The sequence below is a fragment of the Enhydra lutris genome, unplaced genomic scaffold (assembly GCF_002288905.1).
Source record: "Enhydra lutris kenyoni isolate GAN:26980312 unplaced genomic scaffold, ASM228890v2 scaffoldscaffold5, whole genome shotgun sequence".
Lineage (NCBI taxonomy): Eukaryota > Metazoa > Chordata > Mammalia > Carnivora > Mustelidae > Enhydra > Enhydra lutris.
Genome location: NW_019154089.1, coordinates 30435669 through 30452505, shown reverse-complemented (window position 1 = coordinate 30452505; position 16837 = coordinate 30435669). Strand labels below are relative to the sequence as shown.

General features: G+C 47.4%; 1 protein-coding gene across 1 annotated transcript in view; it reads right to left on the bottom strand.

Moving 5' to 3' along the window:
* Positions 1–16837, bottom strand: part of LOC111141010 (ADAM metallopeptidase domain 19) — a 111391-nt gene that overhangs the window by 15051 nt on the left and 79503 nt on the right. The window contains exons 9-13 of the mRNA XM_022493326.1: positions 9855–10021; positions 7595–7679; positions 6756–6895; positions 4868–5045; positions 2174–2263 (exon numbers count right to left, since the gene is read on the bottom strand). Of these exons, the coding sequence (XP_022349034.1) occupies positions 2174–2263; positions 4868–5045; positions 6756–6895; positions 7595–7679; positions 9855–10021 (660 nt within the window). The remainder of the gene's footprint in view (positions 1–2173; positions 2264–4867; positions 5046–6755; positions 6896–7594; positions 7680–9854; positions 10022–16837) is intronic.

The following is a 16837-nucleotide window of genomic DNA, read 5'->3' as shown; positions in this document are numbered from 1 at the left end:
CACAACACCCCCGAGTTTACAAAGCACTTGAGCAGTAATATATCCCCCCATTACTGAGCCAAGCACTGGGCTAAGTTACACATTCTGATCCCATGTGAGCCTCACAATATCCATGAGCCAGATGCTGTCATTTGCCTCTTGGTGGAGGTAAAATAACCTGATCGATAGCACAACGGTGGGCAATGATAAAGATGAAGTTTCCCATCCGAGTCTTCCCGTGTCCCTGGGTGGTCAGTGGGTCCGTGTTATTAACACTCCTCCCATTTTGCGGATAAGGAACTTAGACTCACACGGTTAGTAGGCGGCCCCAGATCGCACCAGAGGGTTTGAACGGAAGGTCGCAGGCTCCAAGGCTCATGTTTCTGCACACACTTCTCTCTAGAGAATCCTTTTTGAGAACCAAACTGAATGGGCATTGTCCATGGTTATTCTCCAGCCCTTGTCCGAGCCTCAAAGGACCCCACCCAGCACAACCTCCACGGGGAGATGCCAAGTCTACCCTGGAGTCAAACTAGATGGTGAGTTTCCCCAGGCCTGTAAGGAAAGCTACATCTGAGAAGAGGCCATCCCTACTCCCAGGGCACCCCACACCACCCACAAGGCCTTCCCAGGAGAGAAGGCAGAGAATGGCCCCGCTGAACAGTCTGCTGAAAGCACGGAGCCTTGGCTGCCAGGGCGGACCCTGGCGATGCGTGGAGGAGGAAGAGGCAGGACGTGTCTCCACCACCAGAGCAGGAGGGAGGTGGAGAGGATGCACCTGGAGCCAGCCTGCCTGGCTTCAGATCGCAGCTCCTTAACCAGCAGTGGGGACTGGGGCAGCTGCTTAACCTCTCTGGGCTATCACAGAGTCAACGGGGATAATAACCTTTTCATGGGATTGTTACAAGGACTGCTCTCAAACAGAGCACCGGAACAGTATCTAGCACATAACGAGCACTTGGCAAGTGGGGGATGGAAGCGTAGGTCCAGAGTTCCTAGCCAAACTTTGGGGACAGATGGGCTTCTGACTTTTCAGATTTCAGAAGGTAGACATTACACACGTGTACACACATATATACGTATATGCATTCACACATTACATATGTCTATTATATGACCCCCCCCGGAAGGCCTAGGGTTATACTTTATAATCAAACACATTAATTTTTCTGCAGCACCACAGAAATATTCACTTTGAAAGTAGCTTTCTTAAAAAAAGACTGTCATTACGTCAATTCAGGTAAAATTTGCCACCAAATGTGTTAAGAAATTTTATTCCCGGTTTTTAGAATTTTCTGAATTTCAGAATTACAGATAAGAGATTGTAAAGCGATAGTGGCAATGAGTAGCAATACCCTCCACATCGATACTAGGCGTGTAGGCTCCACAAGCAGGGAAGCATGGTTCAGCCCCTCCTGGCCGTGTGACTGGGGGTCAGCCACTTATTCCCTGAGCCCCAGTTTACTCATCTTAAAGTGAGGAGGATGTTAATAGGCGTCTCATGGGACTTTTGTAAGGACTGAATGAGATAATATATATAATATATATCTCTGCATAGTACCTGGCATCTAATAAGAAGTCCATTGATATTAATCAAAATTAGGTCGATTATTACTACGAGCTCCAAATGAAATCAAGCCTACTCTCTCTGAACACTTATTTTAAGAGAAAAAAAAAAAGTCTTCCTTCCATAAAACAAAGTCAGGGAGATAGACCATAAGAGACTCTAAACGATAGGAAACAAACTGAGGGTTGCTGGAGGGAAGGGTGGGTGGAAGGGGGGAACTGAGTGACAGGCATTAAGGAGGGCACGTGATGTAATGATCATTGGGGGTCATAGACAACTGATGAGTCACTTAACTCTACCTCTGAAACTAATAATACACTATATGTGAATTAGCTAAATTTAAATAAAATACAGTTTTAATAAATGAATAAATAAAGTCAGTCTTCCATCTTCCATCTTCCAGGTAGCACAGCCCTCTGGGATGACTTGAAGCCAGTGAGGCACGGTACAGGAAATAGTAAACTTTATCCGGGGGGTCAGCCCAGCTGCGTGTTCCTGAAACTCGGCCACCATCACTTCCCCTGGATGGAGGCTGAGTCCCAGCCATTAGCCCACAGCAGAGCATTGAGCTGTCAGATCAGAACCCTGGGGTTCTGGGGGCAGTGGGGTGGGAAAAGGGCCTCTTACCTTACACCGGTGACAGCAGGCGCCGTGGGCACACTCAGCTCCTTCCCTCAGGGTGCAATTTGAGGCATTGCAGCACGGGTTTTTACATTCCTACAGGGGCGGAGGGTATGGCCATGAGCCTCTGGGGCAGCTGAGCCGGGATACCGGTGGGGTGAAGCCCTTCCCCCACCTCCCACACTTCCCCACCCCTGCCCCACATGCCCCTGGGGCCCAAGCTCCCTAGAAAATCTTTACCACAAAATTCGCTTTATAGGTTTATCATGAAGCTCGTGTATATTAATCACAGAAAATATACAAAGCACAATCACCAGTAACATCACAACGCAGACACACATTTTGTGTGTGAATATTTACCCAGGTGTTTTTCCCTTCCACATAGACAGATACATATTTATTTTACAAAATCATAGTAGCCTTGCTGCTTTTTAATCTAATATGTACATTTCTCCCTGAAGTCCTGTATTCTTCAAAAACATGATGTTTAGCATAATATTATACTATAAAGGGATTCTGGGATTTGTTTTCTCATCCCCAGTAGAACGCCCAGAGACCACATCTTCTGCTCCTGCCCTCCCCGCCCCCACACTCCTGGGCCTGATATCCCATAAGAAAAGGCCACCGAAAGCAAAGGCCAGGCTGGAACAATCTGAAGTTTATGTCAGTCCTGAGTCCTGTCTCCCCAGACTGCTCTCACCACCTGCTGCTCTTCCTCACCCTTCACTGGCCTGGACCTTTCTGGAACAGAACGTCTTTATGGGTTCTTCCTTCTTGCCTTATGGGTCCTGACGTGCTGATGTACAGCATGAAATTTAAAAAGATGCTGAAACATCCCAATGACCCTGAGTGTCCTTATCACTCTCCTGCTATATTTGTAGGCCTATCCTAAGCCACTTGACAATGTGCCAGGCCCCCTAGGTCCACCACAGCACTGTGAGGCATGATTACTGCCATTTCACAGATGGGGAAATGGAGCTCAGACAAGTCCTATGCTGGCAGATACACACCCAGCAAGTGCTGAATCTGAAGTTAAGCCATGTCTGCCTGGGGCGTGTCCCAAGCTTATGAATCATATCATAACCTTAACCGCCCAGGTCTGGCAGGGAGAGACACATCCCATGCCCGGCTACGATACCCATCCACTTGTTTCCCCTAAGAGAAGGAAGAGGCCACTCTCCTTCCATTAATCTCCCACTGTCCTGGGCTCCAGGCAGGGTTTCCTCCTGTTTCAGGGTGGGGTTCCTCCTTTAGCTGAAGTCTGCTTTCTCTCCCTGAGCTCCTCAGAACTCCTAACTTCTTTGCCTTCAGATATGGGGTTAGAACTCACACGCCCGCCTGAGTAGGGCAGCTGCTCTCACAATACAGGTGCTCACAGCACGTACCACCAGCCCTCCTAAGCCTCTACCAGAGATTGTACTCATATACTTTTGCATTATTTGGTCAATGTATGTTTCCCCCACTAGATGATATGCTCCACAAGGACAGGAACCCTGTCTGTTCTTGCTACCCATCCTGTCCCTAGCACCCAACATAGTGCCCCACGCTCAGTAAGTACTTGCTGAACATAAGCCAGCTGGCTGAGCCCACTCGCAGACTGCTCCTCAACTCCACCAGACCCTCCATGGTAAGAGGGCTGACTCCCTCCTTTCTGATGGGTCTGGATCGATCACTCTGAACTCATGGTGGTGGGAGTGGCAGAGCCTTTAACTAGTTTTGTTTAACTAGTTTTAGTTTTGTTTTGTTTTAGGAAAGTTGTGTGCTGGCATTGGAGACAAAACTCAGGGGTGACTGGATGGCTCAGTCAGTTGAGCATCTGACTCTTGGTTTCAGCTCAGATCATGATCTCAAGGTCATGAGATCGATTCCTGTGTTAGGCTCTGAACTGAGCATGGAGTCTGGCTTAAGACTCTCTTTCCCCCCCAACCCTTGCTCTCTCTCTTTCTCTCTCTCAAAATAAAAACAATACAAAAAACCAAAAATCTAACCATAGAGAAGGTTATAACATCAAATAGTCGTATACAAACCCTCAGTCTCCCCTTCACACAGTTGACTGTTTTGCATACGTTAACGTACATATTTCATCCTTCAGAAAACGGACATGAAACCATCCAGTTCTCCTTTTTTGCAGAACAACACACATCTGGCAAAAATGACAGAGCTCCGCTGCATGCCCACCACTCAGTTTGAAGATCAGAAGGAAGTACAGAGCTTGAACACAAACAGTTCTGTTCCTTCTTCCTGCGGCAGCCCTTTCTAGACCTAACAGTACTTCCTACATCCTCTTTCAGTCCTCTCTTCTCCAGCCTAAAGAGCACAAGCTTGTTATTTTAAGCCTCCTCAAGGCCCAGGTTCAAGTTCATATATCCAACCGTGTGGCCTCTAGAATTAAGTCTGTGCAGCTGGAGGACCAAGAGGCCATCTGTGACTGCACTGGGGAGGAGACGATGGGTTTTGGTTAGACCAGACACGCTCACAAGGCGGACATCACCAGGGCTGACCTCAATCTGAGAGAGTCTGGACAAATGGTCCATATTGAAGTCTTACTCTCCACATCTGATTTGTGATGGGATGTTTGACAGCCATGCTATGTGGGAAATTCCTAAGACGAAGAAGTGGTCAGTTGCATTCTCCTTGACGCAAAGATTCGAAACCAGTGCACACTCTCCCCTTCCCAGTAGCATTACCATGACACCTTACCTCTTCCTCCCCACAGTCACATTCTTCCCCATCTTCCAGGTACCCATTCCCACACCTCCGGCCTCCATACAGCGTCCTGGTGTCTGGCATATTGGAGAGACACATCCCACCGCCTGACTGCAGATACCTGTCCAGCTCCTTCCTGTTGCAGCCATTGAACACTCTTGGAAAGGGATGCCTGGCAGAGAGTAAGGCTGGAGTCAGCTGGGATCTGAGCACCAGGCGGCCAGAACAGTCTCAGTCTGGCCGTCCATGAGGCGGATTTCACCTAGACTTAGACCCCCATAGTCCCAGGCACACGCATTCTGTCCCCTTAGAACATCACCGATACATTATCTTACAATTGTTTCTCAGCACCCCATGACATTCTTTTTTCCCTCACTGTGCACGGAGGAGGTATGTGAAAATCAGAAGCAGCAATTTCTGCCCTTTGTAGGAAAGGGTGCCATAAATAAAGGGTAATTGAATATGTTATAATAGGTTTCCTGAGTTTTAGAGCTGAACAGAATACTAGCCAATCCAAACTTTCCTGAAGCTGTTATTAGATGGAGATTTTCTTGGAACAAAAGAACAGGCCAAAAAAAGCCAAGATCATGGGTTTAATTTTTTCACTGGGGCCGGGGATCTTATGACCTCTACTCTAAGGATACAGGCAGCACTCCAAACTCAACCAGTAATTTACATATGCATAGTTTTATCACAAGATTATGAAAGGTGCCGAGTCCTTTTATTGGAAAAAAAAAAAAAAAAGAATCAGAAGTCATACATTCTCTAGCGTTGGTTCAGTACCACAATTTAGGTCTGTAAAGGAAAAGTTCGCAATGCACTAAACCAACTAGAAGTTAACCCCTTCCATTGTTTGTTCTGTCATAAGGCATTTGTAGCCAAAAATTTTTAAAGTACTTCGGTAGTTTATATTTGCGTATAGTTTAAAACAAAATGGAGTAATAATTAAAATCACTCCCAACCATATGACTATAAACACACTTTTTAGATTGAGAGAGAAAGGGGTGGCCTTAACCGTGAGCTCTTAGGGAGTTAAGCATGACCCGTGGAGTTGTATTCTGCGCATCAACATCATCCTTTACGTCACAGCCAAGAAGTGACAGACAAACACTGGACACTGGAACTCCAAGAGAATTGCATTTCCTCTTAGGGACACTGAAACACCATTCCCTAAGAAGCATAAGCAGGCTCCAACGGCTTGGGGTAAAGGGAACACAAACTCCCACCACGATACTTTCCAAAGAGTGACTCAGGTCTTGGAAGAACCCAATGCCCTCTGCTGCACGAGTTCAGATACTAAATATTAAGAGTGGTAACTAAGAATTGTGGGTGTTAACAGAATTCTCTTTCAAAAGCTCTGGTTAAAAAACCCCTCACAGATACAGGGAGATGTAGCTGGCTTGCTCTTGTTCCTCATGCTAAATGCAACCTGTAAATTCCCTGAGGAGTCACTTATGTGGGCATGGATGTTCCCTGTCCTTTTCCTTGTTGTGCAGGCTACATCAGAACTTTGACTCAGCACTGACAAAGTTCCTTTGGGATGAAGGGACTTAAGGGTTGGGGCTGTTCAAAAGGAGTCCTCTTCAAAACTTCATGAAGTGAAAAGGATACATGGGGTCAGGCCAATTTTCCAGCTGAAGACCCTAAGACAGAAATTAAATATATCTAGGGTTCTACCAGCACCAAACCACCTGCTACAGACCTAGAGCTCCTTGCACACATTTGTTTCTTGGTTCTCTTCCAATTTCTTTGTCATCAACCACATTTCTCTCCAAAGCCCCCTCGAGAGCTATAACAGAGGCTCCTAGGGCCCATGGGGAGGAACACTTGGGTTGTACCATCCTCACACACTCTGTTCTCCCCACCTTGCTGTTTGACTCACCCGGTGGCAGCTGCCATGATGCACCCGCCATCAGCCGCGCTGGCTGAGCAGCAATCCGCAGAATCATGGCTCATGCCAAAGTTGTGGCCCATCTCGTGGGCCATGGTGGCAGCCACGCCAATGGCATTCTCAGAGTGGTCCTGCCCAAGGAGAGAGTTCAGGTCAAGAAGACATCTCTCCCTACTCCCTGCTTCTGTCTTTTTTTAACCAGGCCTCATAACTGCCCACTGATTCCATGATCAGCGTGTACAGACTCCGTGATGGAAGCCTGTGTTTTTAACTGTCATGCTACATCTGTGGGTAGGGGCGTGGACAGACAGATGGGAGAGCAGGCCTCCTTGACATCTACTTCACAGGTTAGAAACGAATCATCCAAAGAGTCCCACAGAGCCAGAGAGAACTTCAAAAGAAGGCTTGAATTTCCTAACCACGACTTTGAGACAGGCTCTTGTTTCATGATGATATGCATAATAACATAAAACCTAGGATAAAGAATATTTTTAAATCTCTACTATCTTATTCTCTAGTCCCTGGTTTGGAACACATGAGAGATCTAGCGACATCACTAGATGTAATGTAGGGCTCTCCTGAGCTTGAAAATTGGGAATAAACTATAATAAATGAAATTTTACCCCTGGATACTTCCATCTTTTAGAATTTAGTGATTTTGTTTTAAACAACTGCTGTACTTGATGTCAAGGTTTTTTTTCCCTGCAATTATTTATATATATATATATGGATATATATATATATATATTTTCCCCCCCCACAAGACAACCTCCTGTCCTGTGAGGCAGTGTTCTGCCTTCTGCAGCACCAACATCCTGGCAGAGACTCACCATGTTGACTCCTCCAGACTGGTACACGGAGCACATGGCCATGAGGGGGGCCAGCCCGATGGTGGTGCCGTGGAAAGACATGCCCCTGCAGGAAGGAACAAGAGAAGGTCATTCAGATGGCAGCTGTGAGGGCTGTTCCCTGTGCCCGAGAGCAGGGGGCCATCATGGTGTTCCCTGGCCCCGCTGCCATTCCCAGATCGTTGCCAAGGAGAGACCCCAGTGTTCTAGGCCAGCTGGACAACTTCCAGGTCACCACACCTCTCCCTTCCTCGCACCTACTCTCTCACTGTTCCAGAGAACTAGAAAGGGCAAAAGGCCACTTTTTCCCACAGTATGCCCAGAGCCCCATTCCCTGGAAGGAAATGGGTGGGGCTCCTAAAGCTGCATCCCATTCCTGCTGCCGAGGAAAAAGTCAGAGGGAGGGGCTGAGGAAGAGTGGCACAGGTTCTGACTCTTAAGTGACTCATAACCACTTCTGCCAGCTGCCAGGGTCCCGTGCCACACCCTCGGCTCTGCGGTATGCGGGACAGGGAGGGGTGGAGGGATTGGGCAGCAGCTGTGGGGGCTGATGCTTCATTTCCACATCACTTTGGGGCCAAAGAAACAGATGTGTCCCATCAGGAGCCTCAGAAAGTGCAGCTGGGTGCAAAGATGAGCCGTTTCTGCCTTTGTTTTGCAATGGTGATGCAAACCTGCCAACAGCCAGCGACGATCCCCCGCCCCTCGCCCCGCCAATCCATCCCTCTCTCAGCTGTATCCATCCAGGGCAGGGGAGAGGGAATGAACAAAACACCAGTATTCTCATGCATGCCAAAAACAGGGAATTTATTTAAAGGATCTATATGGAAGTTCATTACATGGTGCTCTCATAGCTCCCTGTTTGTCTTCTCATCTAGACCATGAGAACTTGAGAGCCAAGATGGCCTTATTTCTTTGGGGGGGTTCACCAGAACTTAGTATAGAATCTGACACATAGGGGGCACTTAATAAGTGTTTGCTGAATTGAAGACAGATTCTTCTTCAGAGAAACAATTTGCAAGAAAACACATAAAATACAAGCAAATCTCTATGAAGCCCCAAAGGTTATTTTATAAACTTAGAAATGACCTTAGGGAAGTCTTACTGGACACCTGGATTCAGGGTTTTGCCCAAAGCAGGGCACCAGGCTTCCAAAATTCAGGCAAAACCCCAAAATTTCCTAGGTGAATGTACCATTGTGAAATAACCATAGTCTAGATTTCTGGTACAGTTATTTCCCCAGTTCTTTTAAAGAGTTTTTTTGTTTTTTGTTTTTTGTTTTAATTTGACACAGGGAGAGAGAGAGAGAGAGCACAAGCATGGGGAGCTGCAGAGGGAGAGGGAGAAGCAGGCTCCTCGCTGAGCAGGGAGCAGGATGCGGGGCTCAACCCAGGACCCTGCGATCATGACCTGAGCTGAAGGCAGATGCTTAACCTACTGAGCCACCCGGGCGCCCTCCCCATTTCTTTTAAAGAAGCAACAAATGTTTAAATGATTATTGATTCAGAAAGATTTTTTAGGGAACAAAAGGAAATAGTTTTACTATGTAATGTGCCTTTTCTTATAACTGTCTCAGAACACCTTTCGAAGTCAACACTAAAAATACCAGATATTCGCACCCCCCGCACCCCTGGGGGACTTTAGGGGCCCTCATGAACCCCACACTATCTATTCTTTTCTCTCGGGAATTGAAGAAGTTCCAGCACAACTCCCCCCACCCCCAATGTCTCCCTCCCCTCCAACGCACGGTTCCTGCACTATCTGCCTCTTGAAGCAGTTCCGGCTCTTGGTGCTGAGCCCCTGGGAACAAAGTGAAGGGCAAGCTGAGGAAGCTACAGCTTTGGCAGATGAGCGTGCGTTCTCCAACGAAGCACCACGAGGACCAAAAGGAGCCCCTTAGGCTGTTTGGAAGCAGCCCCTGATGGTCAGTCACTTCCCAAATACTCGTCCTGCTGTTTCAGATGGGTCAATGGAATGTGTGTAAGTCTAAGCTTCTCACCTAGATCGTCAGCACTTCTTGGGGTTGTTCTGACTCTTAGGGTTTTAGTACTTTCCTGGGTGTCCTGGCGGCAGAGCCCATGTCTGAGAAATAAGGATTATTTGGACCAGAGTGGCAGGATGGCTAGGACGACCCACACTGAGTACCGGGTGGGTGGGGGAGGGCAGGCACAGGGTGCCCACACTGCAGGCGCATGCTGTGCAGCCGGCCCCGCGGAAACACACATGCACGGAGGCCACGTACGTGATTAACTGGGCGTTGTCATGGTTCTTCTGAGTGAGCAGCTTGCGCCTCCAACTGAGAAATGACCAGAGAGTAGAGTAGGGGTTCTCCGAAACTTCACACATATTCCCATGCGTCCAGACTTCCAAGCCCACGAGCGCAATCCGGATGTTCAAGGATCGGTAAAACTGAAAACGCACACAGAGAGCCACGGCATCGGCTGTGAACACCACCCTGAGATTTACATGCCCCTTCCTAGCCTCAGCACACAGAGTGGATCCCAGATTTCTCTTTGGCACATGCCCCCGGCCATGGGGGGCGACAGGGGCTATGAGTCACATTTCTCAGGAGAGAGCAGTGAGACCCTGAGAAAGATGGCCAACGTTGTGCAGGCAGAGCTGGGGTCACTTAGCTTGGAGGAAGGATGGGACACAGGACACAGACTTGCTTCCACACGTGGACAGGGCTATCCTGTGTAGACAGCATTAGTGCTGTCTCTAAACTGCTCCTGAAGTGGGGCGTGGCCAATAGGTATGACAGACAGGAAGACCCGTTTCATTTTAAAACAGGAAAAAAAAAAATCCTTGTAACTGAAGTTAGTCATAAGGAAGCTCAGAGCTAAGCTTCGCTGTTGTCTGTGATAAGGACCCTGGGCCCAGGCATCCAGTACAATCCTCTCTCCCAGTTCCTTACATGGTTACTTATCTTTTTTATACATGTCTAAAAAGTTCTGTTATACAAAATTCCTCTTATACGTTGAGGTGTAACTTACATAACATAAAATCCACCCATTTGGGGGCGTACAGATCAATATTTTTAGTAAATTTGCCAAGTTGTAAGATGATCACCACAATCCAATTAGAGAGTATTTTCATCATACCGAGGAAGACCACCATGTCCATTTACAGTCTTTTCCCATTTTCACCCCCAGACCCAGGTGATCACTAATCTGCTTTCTGCCTCGACAGATTTACCCTTTCTAGGTGTTTCCTCTAACCAGAACGACCAGACCACACATGAGGTCTCTGCATCTGACTTCCCTCACTCAGCCTGTTTTTGAGATTCATCTCTCTCATGGCCTATATATCACTTTGTCCTTCGTTCTATTGCTAAACAGCATTTTGCTGTATCGATATGCCAGACTGTAGATGGCTGCATTATTGTGTGGGGTCTCCTACACCTTGAGAGATACGCTCATTTGCAAGTTTCCTTTCTCGTCCCTGGAGGTGTTCGGACTTTGTCACGAATGCCATGAACAAGTGGCCAGCATTAGGCGGCAAAGGTCCCAGATCACCTCTCGAGTTCTGTCCAGAGATCCTGAAATTCTAGAAATGAGACCTGACTCTCAGGTTCCTTCAGACAAGGGAGACACCTGAGCTTTGTGATGTGGTCTCTTTCATCTCCTACACATACACACAGGAAGAGGGTTCTCTGCAAAGCAAAGTGCCACCGGAAGGCACAGGTCCCAGGGATTCTTTGGCCTACCCTAGAGATTATTGAGGCAGTTACTCTGAAAACAAAATTGCACGGAAACCCAGGTCTCGTGAGCAGAAGATACCGTCTTAATCCAAAATTGGCGAGTAGTGCGGCAGCTAAAAACAACAAATCGTCACATCGATGTTTATTGAGCACATTCTATGTCCCAAGCACGGAAGCTTAGGATAGTTCAGTGACTGGCCCAGAGTCTCGGCAGGAGGACGGTGGAGGCGGGATTAAGGCCCAGACGATGAGATCGGATCTCAGAGTCACTCAAGACCCTCGCGGCTTCGGGGCCGGCATATTCACACATCTAGAGAATCATCTTGCCCCCAAGAAGCTGCGGCCTAAGATGGGCTCCAGCTTTCGTGAAAGAGCAGTTGATTGCCAAGGAAATTCTGATTTTCCCGTTTTTGTGCCAGGTCAATCGTTACAGGAAATAAAGGGTTTTATTTAGGATTCCAATTTGAACTTGCTTTATGACGGAGCTTTTAAGGACTTAAACTTGGCTTTTTTCACAGTTAAGGAAAAACATTTTGGATTTGGTTCCTGATTCAGCAAATGTAGTGCAGTTCATTCCAGTTTTAGTTCAACAACAGTTCAGTTCAAGTAGCTGGGTCAGCAAGCCCCAGAAGTGCCTTCCTTCACCCCAGCCACAGTGACTAAAATCAGCTGCTCAGGAGAAAATCAAGCCCGCTCCCCCAGAAGGGACCAGCTAAGCAAGGCTTGGGGCTTCACGTAAGGGCTGAGGCATAGTGTCGCCTCTCTCCCACTTTTCATCAGCACTCTTGGTTCTACCCCCGCAGACCAGCTGGAGAGTTCACAAAGGGGAGACCCAGCCAAGCTTCCCACCTGCTGGGTCTCCAGAACAATAGACACCACGTGGGTGAGAACAGGGTCTGCCTCCATCTACCCCCCAGGAAATGAGCTTCTCTTGTTTTCCCAGATGTTGAGTGTTTGGGATGTAGGATCATTTAAATGTTATTGTTGAGCGAACTGAGAGCTAGAGAGAGGACTGAGCTGTGTCCCTGGAGGCCTTCCTTCCAGGAAATGCTCATGACTTTCACCTGTCACCAGTGTTTCCAGAGCCATCTAGGGCGAAACAAAAACACAGACCACAGACTCTCCCGCCTGATGACTTCAGAGTGCTACCATATTTGCTTGTAAATCCATTAAAAAAAATTTTTTTTTTAAGTTCTCTTCTTGATCTTCTACTGTTTAGAAAAATATAATTTCCCCTTTGGACCTGGGCTCCATGAATCCCGAACAGGCCCAGAGCTGCAGAAGCACTGCGAGTGCACTGAAATTGTACAATAAGTGTTTTCAGATTCTTAGAGACCTGTGACCTTGAACATATTAAAATCTAGTTTTAAAAACTATTTACTACTAGCCTGTCAAGAGCGTACTGTAATTTAAGGTTATCTATTCTACTGCATTTTGCAGTATAACAAATGCCCTTTTTTATATGAACACAGTATTTCCAAGTCCCAGACCAGACTATTCTAGTAAAATTCAAGAATTTGGGTATTTCCTACGGGCATGTTTTAAAAGGGCCTGGTCCAGGAAAGTTAACCATTCACATTGTGTTTCTGAGAGAGAAATAATTTTAGAACCATTTTATAGATGAAGACCACACAGTCTTCATGATACATGAAGTGTACAGATGAAGACTATATACTCAGTTTTTAATGCTCTGTACCTTTCCCATGCTCACCTACCTCAGTTCTCCCCTAACTCAGGAAACTTCTGGGCTTTATGCCTGGAAGGAACCTTAGAGAACTTTAAAGCTTTCTTCAGCTGGGCTCTTCCATGTCTTATGTTGCCTGGCAGCCATTAGCAGGGGTGAGGGGAAGGAGCAAGAGGACCGCACTCTGGATCCTCACCCCTGCTTTGAGAGTCCGTTTTTATCTTTTATATTAGACACGGCATAAGATTTCATTGAAAAAGAAGAGTTCCACCAGAAAAACAAAAATTTTGAAAAGCCACTGATTCAAGCCAGCCCCTCTACTTTGTAAATTTAAACATAACACAAAACTGCAACCCAAAGAAGCTAAGCTCCCTGGCTAAGGTCACAGAGTTGAGAGCTTTGTCATGACCACCCTGAGCCTCTATGGCATTGCTATTCCATCTCAGAGATTGGCTGGGGTGACCAATCCCTGAGGCAGCTCAGGTGCCATGCCATCTCCTGTCCTGTGGCCCCTCTGAGGTGCTGGCACCTTTCCCGCAAAGTACACACCTGGTCTCACCTTATCAACGTAATTGGCGATCTCCATCAGCTTGTGTTTGGTGGCATCCTGGTCTCGTCGATTCTTCTGAAACTGAATGGAGCAAGAAGAGCTCGGTGAGGCCCCAGATTCCCTTCCTGGACCCTTCCTGGACCCCATTTCTTGTCTTTCAATTAGCTTTTATTTTCTCCAGGCTTCTATGAGAGCAGTTATTTTTATACAATTTCCTCTCTCCCCACACCCTCCCTACAGTGTCAGCTCAGGGAGGGCAGAACCTGGGTCATGGTCATCTTGGTATCCCCAGCTGCCAGCTCAGTGCCAGGCACACAGTAGACATGTCATAGTTGTAGAGTAAATTGAATTCTCTTCCTCCAGGCCTTGAAGTCAAACCTGTTCTCCAGTCCTCCAAATTACCAGGTCTCCTGCAAACTCTCACTGGGGCTTAGAAGTGGGACCAATCTGATCCTTGTGTTGCTCATTGCTCCAACATGAAGCCATCATCACAGGGATCTCATGAGGCCTCGCTACATGTGATCAATCATCACTCATCAAATTGCTGCTAAAAGCTGCCATGTGCAAGGCATTATGCTTGGCACTAGATAGGACACAGTGTGACATCCTGGTACTGGTCCATTTGGTCCATTTGGTCCAAATAGTACATTTCCATTTTAATGGAAAGAGAAGGGCACCTGGGGGGCTCAGTCGGTTGAGTGTCTGACTCTTGGTTTCCACTCAGGTCATGATCTCAGGGCTGTGAGATCAAGTCCTGCATCAGGCTCTGCACTCAATAGGGAGTCTGCTGGAAATTCTCTCCCACTTCCTCCCCCTTCCCCCTGCTTGCTCATTTGCTCTTTCTTTCTAAAATAATCTTAAGAAAGAAAGAAAGAAAGAAAGAAAGAAAGCCAACCCAAAATAACAACAATGGCAGAATCTGTATTTAAGAAATACACAATTAAAATGGGCACATAAATAACGGCAATGGGAAGCCACGTGAATGACACACTTGGGGGCTGGCAACCAGGACCGTAAGACCTCGGCACACAGGATTTGTCTGACATGCCACTTGGATCAACTGGCAGGGCCTTCTACAGTGAGAAGAATTCTGAGATGGTATGGGGTTCAGTAGGAAAGAGTGTTGTGCTCAATTACAAATGTCTGCCATGGGAACCAGTAGGGAGGAGACATTTCAGTAGGTAGCCTCACATTTATCATTCCTGTCTGAGAGGGAATAGATCTCCTTCAGCTGCAATGATGAAGGAAAGCTTCACAGTGTAAAGAGAAAATCTGCTACAACTGTAACCTAAATTTGCAAATGATGGGCATGTCCTGTATGCTGCCATTGTCACAGAGAATCTAGGTGCCTATCTGATCTACCTTGCACACACTGTATATGGTACTTCAATTCCAACACTTCGCATCCTTCTTCCACCCCATCCCAGAAAAACATTCAAGCAAGAATCACAAAGAACAGCCAGATAAAACACCCTGGGATATCTCTTGGGACGAGGGTGTGTCTGGCCATGAGCCGGCGAGAAAGCCACTGTTTCTACTCTCCCACTGCTTGTGGACTTTCCTGGGCTTCTTCAGAACTGTGGCTCACCAGAACTATCCTCTCACTTGACCCTTGCTTTTTAGAGTGCAATTCGATGCGAAGCCCTATGACTTGGACCTATGACTTGTGAATCCTGAAGTTTCTCGGCTGTCCCATTTCTAAACTGGTCTCACTGCAGAGAAAGGATTGCAACATATACAGAATATTTATTAGAACATCAGAGTCAGAGTTCACTGTTTTTCAAATATATTAACCCTGTCTTTTAACAACTGCCTGATAATACCACGGTAGTTGAAGACATGTACCATGTTGTCCAGAAGAGAAGACTCAAGCAGGAGTCACAAACTTTCTGTAAGTGGCGAGACTGTGAACACTTGAGGATCTGCGGACACGCTGCGCCCCTTCTACTCCACTCCGCCGCGGCAGCTTAAAGCAGCCACAGACAACACATACAAGCAGGAAGCATTTCTGCCAGTAGGACTCAATTTACAAAAACATGTGGTGGGCTATAGGCTAGAGTTTGCGGACCTCTGATCGAAAAGAAAGAAGTATCTCAATCTTATACTTTCTAGGGGGACAAAGGAAGTAAAATGTGGCACATCACCTGGCCTTCGCTGGCTACCCCACTTTCTGTCCGGAGCATGACAGCAGTCTGCAGGCCTGGTTACACAACCACCCCACATCCTCCTGCAACAGCCTATGTTGTTCGTTCCCTGCCCAGATTTCCTATTTCACCTGCGGAATGAATATATGGAGAGCGGCTCCAGGCCGCCCCACCTAGGCCCAGCTGCTTGGTCATTTTTACTGCACTCTCTGGGCGACTGTGCACCCTGCGCCAAATTCAGAGCCCAGAGAAGGAGCCTGGCCTGTCTCAGCACCAGGCTGTAAATCACAGATAAGGCAGCCCTCCCCTTCCCTGTTTTCCCCACCTCTCAGATTAACTAACTGTCAGGAATTCACTTCTGCCACTCGGAGAGGGAGTCTGGGAGAGGTGGTGTACGAGGTAGGGATTTGTGAGCCTGTGAACGTAGCCTGGCTGATTACAACCCCCTCCAGGGAATCATTCAAAGCCCAGGACCCTGAGCAATGAGCATGTGCCCGACCCACAGGTTGCCTGAGTCACTCCCTGTAGTCAATGCCTATGGGGCCGGCACTGGAGGCTCTCTCCTCTGGAACAAGATGGCCCTAGACCACACCACAGTCCTAGAGGCAACTTGGGGGCCACTTTTCCTCTTTGGGCTCTGCTGTGACACCAAATGCCACGAGACTGAAGATGCTCAATCCCTAAACCACCCCCACAACTTTAGTTTCCCGAGTTTCACACCCAGTAGGTTTTAGAACCCTCCAGACAGATGTCACTGGGCCAAGTGCAGGGTTGAAGGGGAGGATCACTCCACCTTCACATTAGAGCAGGAGCTTTGGGGGGCCTAGGAGCTTTATCTGAACAAATGATTCTGTGGCTAAAATATATATATATATAAAAGAAAGTTTCAAGACCACTATATGAGATGATCTTAGATCATCTAACAAAAGCTTAAATGGAAAAATGTCCTAGAGTCAGAGGAGCTCAGCTTTTTTCCAGCGGCCCTCTCACTGCAAAGGCAGTCCTGCTGGGCAGGGCCAGCGTCATTACCTCTCCCCATGACCGTGAGCCTCGGCTTTTAAATCAACTTTAGATTTTGCTCCCCCACACTACTCCCCTGTCCTACACACACACCAGCCTTTGGAAAGGAAAACAAAAGAGAAAAAAA